This window comes from Peromyscus leucopus, chromosome 3 (assembly GCF_004664715.2).
Source record: "Peromyscus leucopus breed LL Stock chromosome 3, UCI_PerLeu_2.1, whole genome shotgun sequence".
Lineage (NCBI taxonomy): Eukaryota > Metazoa > Chordata > Mammalia > Rodentia > Cricetidae > Peromyscus > Peromyscus leucopus.
The window spans coordinates 46,235,557-46,243,826 of record NC_051065.1 but is presented as its reverse complement, the minus strand read 5'-3'; the positions used below and the strand labels follow the sequence as shown (position 1 = coordinate 46,243,826).

The 8,270-nt window shown below is 41.2% G+C and overlaps 2 gene segments (V, D, J or C); both read left to right on the top strand.

Annotated features, from left to right (window-relative positions):
* The first annotated feature begins 1,636 nt into the window (after nucleotides 1-1,636).
* LOC114688090 lies at nucleotides 1,637-2,257 on the top strand. The segment is given in 2 exon segments: nucleotides 1,637-1,801; nucleotides 1,935-2,257. Coding segments are annotated over 2 exon segments (372 nt in total).
* Nucleotides 2,258-4,925: 2,668 nt separating this feature from the next.
* On the top strand, nucleotides 4,926-7,448 carry LOC119087693. The segment is given in 3 exon segments: nucleotides 4,926-5,084; nucleotides 5,218-5,573; nucleotides 7,404-7,448. Coding segments are annotated over 3 exon segments (450 nt in total).
* The last annotated feature ends 822 nt before the right edge of the window (nucleotides 7,449-8,270 follow it).

The following is an 8,270-nucleotide window of genomic DNA, read 5'->3' as shown; positions in this document are numbered from 1 at the left end:
CTACAGAAAACACCTGTTTTTTTTTCCTCCCTTGACCACTTGGTTCTCTGCCTCCTCAGGAATGTTTCTCTACCCTACCTTCCACCTTGATATGTAAAAACAATTTTTTCTCAGTCAAATGCTCTAGAGAGCCACTAGGCCACAAGGCAAGGGGATTGTCTGAGCGTCATTTGTACAAGAAACAAAGCTATTCATCTACCACCTGCTTGGCTTTGCCTACATGACCTTATCCAAGTACTGGTTGGAGCAGAAAGTTCACACACACACATTCTATGGGAACTGTGAGCACAAGAAATTCATAACAAGGAATAGCTGAATATTAATCTATGTAACACCAAATAGTCCATGCTAGATGGCTTTCCACTTGACTGACTCTTGGTCTGGTCAAGATATAGCTTTAATACACAGCTGCACTCCTTATAACATATTCTTATGGATCACCACACTTTTCAGAATTGAAATCACCTGAGCATAAAGTGAAATGGGACTAGAATTATAATGATAATTCTGTTAGCCCACGTCTAGACTCAAAGTCATATAAAAGGAAAGATGGCTGTGTAGCTGAAGGGTAAAGCATGTGTTCTCATACAAGGGTATAATAAATGACTCCCCCGCTGAGGATGAGACACAAGCATAGTGCTTTGTGAAGATACTTTACCAGGATAGCTAGATAAGAGACAAGGCCTATGTTGTGCCTTGAAGGATGAAGAAGATGGCAGAGATAGATCATATTCTTCCCATATCCTCCTTTTTAAATAAATACATACAATATTACTCATTAGATATACTTTAATTTTTTATTATTGTTTTATGTCTAGGTGTGTTTTGTGCTTGTATGTCTTTACCACACATGTGTGCCTGGTGCCAATGGAGGGTAGAAGAGGACTTCAGATCCTCTAGAACTGGAATTATACACAGTTGTGAGTTACTATGTGGGTGCTGAGAATCAAGCCTAAGTCCTCTAGAAGATCAAGTGTACTCTTGACCACTGAGCCATCTTTCCAGCTCCTATACTTTAATCTTCAAAAATTAGGAAGAAAAACAAATCCCAAATATGCTATGTTTCTCACTGACCTCTCCTGGAGAAGAAGAGGAAAGAAGAAAGGCAAGAAACATGATATAACAAATACCAGGCAAGTGGGTACTGCTCTGTCAGCAACAAGGTCATCTCACTTGCTAAAGAGCAAAGGATAGTTGTTCTAAGATTGTGAATGGGATATACAATGGCAAAATAATCTGTGTGTGAATTTGACTGAGTTTTTATACCTTTGCATCTTTTAAAAGACAGTGTCTGAAAAAAAAAAAAAACCACTAGAGGGTAGGCTAAGGAAGATGCTTGGAGTCTTTTCTGCAGCCTAGAAATAGCTTCTAAAAATAAAATGCAGTTTTGATAGTCGAGTAAGCTTTCTGTTCTCACATTTCTAGGTGATAGTCACACGTTATTCCCGTTCAGATTGTGAGGATCTAAAATACATAAATATTTGACAATTTTTATAAGAGTGTGCTAATACAAAAACACTGCACATGCATACAGACACACAGCCTCAAAGAAGCTGAGGAAATGACAGGATCATGAAGGCTGCTTTAGTGTCTATGTCACACCAAACTGCTACCAAAAAGGGGAGGAGCTTTCCCCTCTCAACTGTTCCTGGCGCCCACGTACTGAATGTGAGAAAAACATCACATAAACTAACGGTAGCCTCAAAGCTAGCAAAGAACTGACTGAGGCAGGGGTTTTATTATGATATCGCCATGGTCACCAGTCTCCTAAGCTGTATGGTCCTTTATCTCCTAGGAACAGGTGAGTCCTGGCATGCAGGAGTAACCCATTGCTACATCTTGTAGACCAGGGCTCAGATCTTTTCCTGGAAGGCTACAGAATTAGCTCTTATCATATAACTGACTGTCTCAACTTCTATGTTCTTCTTTCACAGGCTCTGTAGAGGCTCAAGTCACCCAGACTCCAAGATACCTCATCACAGAGACTGGGAAGAAGTTGATAATAAATTGCTCTCAGAATATGAATCATGACTCTATGTTCTGGTATAGACAAGACTTAGGTCTGGGTCTGAAGCTGATTTATTACTCAGTTAATGTTGATATTACTGACAAAGGAGAAGTCTCTGATGGGTACATTGTCTCTAGAAAAGAAAAGGCAACTTTTCCTCTGACACTGGAATCTACCACAATCAGCCAGACCTCCCTGTACTTCTGTGCCAGCAGCGAACACAGCACTGCACGGCCAGCTGCTCTCTGAACAAAAAGGAAAGCCACATAAGCAAGAAGCCCCCTCTCTCAGGAGGCTCCCACTCCAGCCAAGAGAAAGTAGCATCTTTTCCCAATGCCAAGGCAGCCCTCTATGACTTCCCAGCCTCAGGGCGTGAACTTCACTTAGTGAGTGACTTCCATGCTCCAGTTTTCAACTTCTTACACCACAGAGTCTTTCAAAACTCAGACAGAACAAGCTCCTTGTGTTAGGTCTAGAGTGCCAGGGCATCAGTGTTTCTTTCTCCCTGTTGGGCTTAAAACTTCAGGTGCAATGGAGCTGCTGTCCAAGGCTAACGCTCCTAACGAGTTTGAGTTTTCTCATATTACTGGCTTCATTATTGATGTTTTTGTCCAGTTGTTTTTGTGTGTGAGCAGGAATGCCATATTCTGTATTGTTTACCAAATCAAACTTTGTCATCCACTAATGTACAAGCTCACAATGTAGGAGTGATCTTCACTGCCCTCTGCTGTCCTTCTACACCAAATCCATACCCATGTTTTGCATACTTCTAAATATTAAGTTCCTTACAATTTTTCTTCACCCCCGCTGTTATTGTATAATCTCTCACCTGGATTCCTCTGACCACCGTTTAACCAGCCACCCTGACTGCCAGCTTGTCAGCTGTTCCTGCTCACAAATCTCACTTGAGCTGACAAACTTTCAGTTTCTTTAATTAACTATCTGCTGTCAATTGTTTTGTGTACTTTTATGTCTCCATACCTTTATGCTGTTGAGTACTGGTCCACCTTTCTGATATGGACTTATGCTTTCCTTTAGCTACTCTGAACTGCCTGCATTATCAAACCGAAGTTTCCCAAAGTGTGCCCTATGCTAACTCACTCCTTATTCTTCATCTGCGATGCCCCTCCACCAGTTCACATCTCTAAGTAATTAGATTCCTCTTGGCATCCTGATGGGTTGAGTGCTCTTACAACAGCATGGTGAGTTCTCTGCCATGTGCCCTTGTTACAGACTGAGAAGAGTTAACAGAAATGTCCAGACCTCATCCGGAGCTTACCCACCATGGCCATGGGACTCTTTGTGTGGCCCTCCGTCTTTCTTAAAATAGATAAGTCAGAGCATACATATGATGTTGAACTTGATATGCCAGACCCTACAGTTACTAGTTCTTATGGAGATAGATACATTACTGCCCTCCCTACATTATTTGTAGTTTGTCCATAATATCTATGGGTCACAATTTCACAGAAACACCTGTTAGATCATCTCATCATCAGGACAGAAGATGAGTCTGCAATGTAACTGGAATATATACCTTGGCCTCCATGTGTGGATGTTGATATAGGACAGTTAAATACTAGTCATTTGGTTCCTGGAGTGCTAAGTAAACGCAATTCTTTAACAGATAGGGTGTTTCTTTAAATAAGACTAAGTATTTCTCCCACACTCTAAATATGTAGACTCTCCGCCTTCTGCCATCAGTTAGACCACAACACTGGAAGTCACATCCTCTGCGCACAACAATGGTTGTCACAGGGAGGAGGTGACCCTTACTTCCTGAGCCCTGCCCTTACTGGGGGAAAATACTGTTCCCACAGAACAGAAGCACTTAGAAGCATTTCCCATCTTCCCACACAGGAACACATTTGAAGTCCCAGGTGCCCTGGTGGTAGGAGTTACAAGGGACCACTTTGGCTTACAGTCTGAGTGGTTCTCAACCTTCCTACTGGTAACGCCCTTTAAAGCAAGTTCCTCATGCTGTGGTGACCCCCAACCACAAAAATATTTTGTTGCTATTTTATAACTGCAATTTTGCTGCTGTTAGGGATTGTAATGTAAACAGGGTAACTAATATGCAAACCCTGTGGGGGCTGTGACCCATAGGTTGAGAACCACTGCAACTGTCAGTGTTTTCTTTCCACTCTTCTTTGTTGGCTCTTTTGATGGGGATTCTTCAATCAGTCCCGATAACAGAATTAGCCTTGGTCCACCCAGTATGCTTCACCCCACCTCCACGGAAGACCTGCATTCTCCACAGTGGTCCTCCAGGACTGACAAACGCTTTCCTTTAATGTCTCACTCTGCATCAGAGATCATTTAAATATTAGTGTAACTCTTCTGTAGTATAAGTATGTCATACTACACTGTGCATTTGCCGACTCTGTTAACATTTGCACAGATGTTGCATGGAGTCATCTATCACCAGCATTTCTAGGAATTTCTGGCAGATGACAAAACCAGAAACATTTTAAGTATATTTTTCAAGTTATTTGCTGATAACTCACACTTCATTGCTTGCCCACATACCCACTCTTGGTGCACCATTGCCCCCATCAGCACTCTTGGTAAACCTTTAGATGATATTTACACCATTGCTGTCACTATCACCAGTGAAACTTGAAGAGGACAAGATGCTTTGTGAGGGGAACTAGTCTATTGCATATTGAAAACATCAACTCCAGTTACCTCCATCCATAAATACAGCTCAGCAACAACCAGAAGTATCTAAAAATAAATACTTTCAGCTGACTAAATTAGTGTACTTCCAGACATGCACAATGCCATTTCACAAGCATGTGCATAGAAGTGCACATACACACAAACACACACACACACACACACACACACACACACACACACACACGCGCGCGCGCGCACTTCCGTGATGCCATCTTTCCTCTCTGAAACATCCAGATGTTTAAGTCTAGATGAGGGAGGCGAGCTCATGAGTGTGGTCAAGAACAATGACATCATAGGCAGTCAGTCTAGAGCAGCAAGAAGACTCACACTTTCCTCGAAACTGCCATGAGAATTAGGCTCATCTCTGCTGCAGTGCTATGTTTCCTGGGAGCAGGTGAGTCCTGGATACTGGTACGTCCTGGGTATTGAGGGAAAACCATATACTGTTATTTCTAGATTGTGCATACCAGATTTTTCTAGTATTGGACTGATTGATAGCCTTGTTTTCACTTCTTCTTCACCAACAGACCTTGTGAATATGGAAGTAACCCAGACACCAAGATACCTGGTCAAAAGAATGGGAGAGGAAGCTTTGCTGGAATGTGTACAGGATATGGACCATGAAAGAATGTACTGGTATCGACAAGACCCAGGTCTGGGGCTACGGCTGATTTATTTATCATATGATGCTAACAGTAACAGTGAAGGAGACATCCCTGCAGGATACAAGGTCTCTCGGAAGAAGCGGGAGAGTTTCTCCCTGATTCTGGAGTCTACTAAAACCAACCAGACATCTGTGTACTTCTGCGCCAGCAGTATATCCACAGCTCTGCACAGCCACATCCTCTTCGCACAAAAAAAGCACCCATGGGAAGGGAAGGAGGTGGCTCTACCTCATGGCAGATGCTGCTGTCTTTCAAATCACATAGTGCCAGTTAGAAAGAGGTGGCCACTAAAGAGGAAACTCTGCAAAGGCCTATCTCAGCAAAAAAAAAAAAAAAAAAAAAAAAAACATAATTCAGAAGACAATGTGAACTTAACCTGTCCCAAAATATGAGCTATCCTAAACTAAATTCATGAGACTGACACCCTATAAGATGTTATCTTTCATATTAGCATTTTAAATGATTTCATCCTTCCATTTCAAGCCCTGATCACTTCCAATAAACTTTGTTTACTTTGTTCTTTGTGGTATATCACCAGAAGGCACTAACACATCTCTGCTCTTTAGATAAGCTGTACTGTGTCCAGATCAAACTGTTTATAAAGTTTGAATTTATTTATTCCATTTAATACCAAACAGTCTGATTGATCAGAGACACAACTTCAGATTCTCTTATCAATTCTGTTTCATAGGACAGTCTTTAATCAAGGCAAGAGTAAACTATGGTGCAGGTGGTCAGGCTGTACCATTCGCACAACCACCTGGATAGTGTGCTTGTTTGGGAGAATGAAATACAGAAAATACAAGCTGAGTCTCAAATTACAAGATTTAAAAAAAACTAACGAGACAAAACAAACCTGAAACAGCATATTTAAAATTTTTAATTTCATTTTTTGTTTATTTTTGCAATGTGTGTGTGTGTGTGCGTGTGTGCGTGTGTGTGTGCCACAGACATGTTTTCATGAGCACATCCATTCACACATATATCAGAGGACAACTTGCAGGGATTAAAGTCAGGTTGACAGGTTTGGCTGCAGGTGTCTTTACCCACTAAGCTGTGTAGTTGGTTCTGTGACAATGTAACAGTATTGGTACATATATAGGAAGTCAGATATGAAAAGTAAATATGTATTATAATGTTTAGGACTATGTTTACATGAGAAATTGGACACTAGCTGATGTGGGATAATGGCAGGCAAGAACAGAAGAACTATGATTAAAAAAAAAAGAGTATTCTGTTTTGTGTGCAATCCCCCTGCAATGAAGGAATAGACTATCCAGGAATGAAAAGTCTCCTGACTGAAGTTAAAACATCCAGAACAGAGACAAGACATCCTCATAGATAGGACCATATAGAGAGATCTTTGGTGTATGTGCAAACCTCACATTACCCACAAATCCACTATTGCCCACAGCAAACATTGCTGAAACTCAGATCAGATGGAGGAAAAAGGAGCAGGTCTAAGTGGTGTTTGCATTCCTGTTGCTAACAGTGATCATCTGCATGCCATCAAAGTCAAGTCTCTGGTTCAAAGTTTGCCACCTGAATCTCAGGTTATGCGGTAGCTGCCTCTTGCTTCCTCCACCATGTTCATGTATTGTAGAACAAGCAGAGAGTAAAGGAACTTCAAAATGTGCAGAGATGAAATAGCATTCACGGGATTAAAAGATTGTTGAAATAGGTTTGAGTTTGTGCATAAATTGAAAGTAATATTCTAAGAAAAGTTCGAAATATAGCTTCTTCAAGGCACATAAAACCTCACTAATCCTCTGAAAATACTGCCTATTATATATATATATAATTTTAAAATAGAAGCTTTCCCAGAAAAAGGCTACTTTAAATCAGCCCAAGAAAACACAGGTTTTAATTATAAAATTGGTCCAATCTAATAGTAAATTATCCAATATTAAATGGAAGTTTCAAGTGGAGGGGTATATTTGACCAAAATACATTATATGTGTGCATGATATTCTCAAACAAAAAAATTTATTAAGAAAAAATCACAGAGTATATTCTGATCATACCTTCCCTTCCCCAATTCCTTCCAGATTCTTCTCACCTCTCCACCCACCCAGATTCTGCTATACCCATAGGTCAGTGCCTCACTTACAGAGAAGCTTCCTTTTACAGTAGATGGGACTAACACAGAGACCCACAACTGGACAGTATGCACACCGTGGAGAGATTTTGAAACACTCAGTCCTAATTAAAATGTCTTCACCAAATTCCTCCCCTCAGGTTTCAGGGAAATATGCAAAAGAGGAAGCAGAAAGATTGCAAGAGCCAGAGAGGATGGATGACTCCAAAGGAACAGAAAGAAAAAAAAATGTTTAAACGTGGACACTTCAATAGCATTCTTTGCTGGGGCACAGTGAGGCAGAGCTTCTCCTGCAGAAAACAAGGACAGTGAGAGCAGGAAGTAATTGTCTCTTCTCTAGAGATATTTCAGGCAATGTAACACAAATGACTCTGACAGGCACTCTTTTCTTTTTTTTTTTCTTTTATTTTACAATAGTATTCAGTTCTACATAACAGCCACAGATTCCCTTGTTCTCCCCCTTCCTGCCCCCTCCCCTTCCCCCCAGCCTACCCCCCATTCCCACCACCTCCAGATCAGTTTGGGAGGAATCTAGGCAGTGGTACCAGGTCCTAGGCACTCTTTTCTTACAATTAACAACAGGGAACCTATGTTAAAACAACATGCTCCTGGCCACACAGCTTGTGAACCTGGTCACTGTGCTTTGTGTTGTTTGTTCTGCAATTCTATTTGTGATTTGCTAGCTCTTAGATGAGTCACTGCACAACACACACCCTGCTTGGCTTCATCTTTTAAACACCTGCCCAGTGGCCATGGACCCTTTTGCTCTGGTTCCTTTCTGCACATGATGTTTCTGAAGAGTCTAGATTCTTTGAAC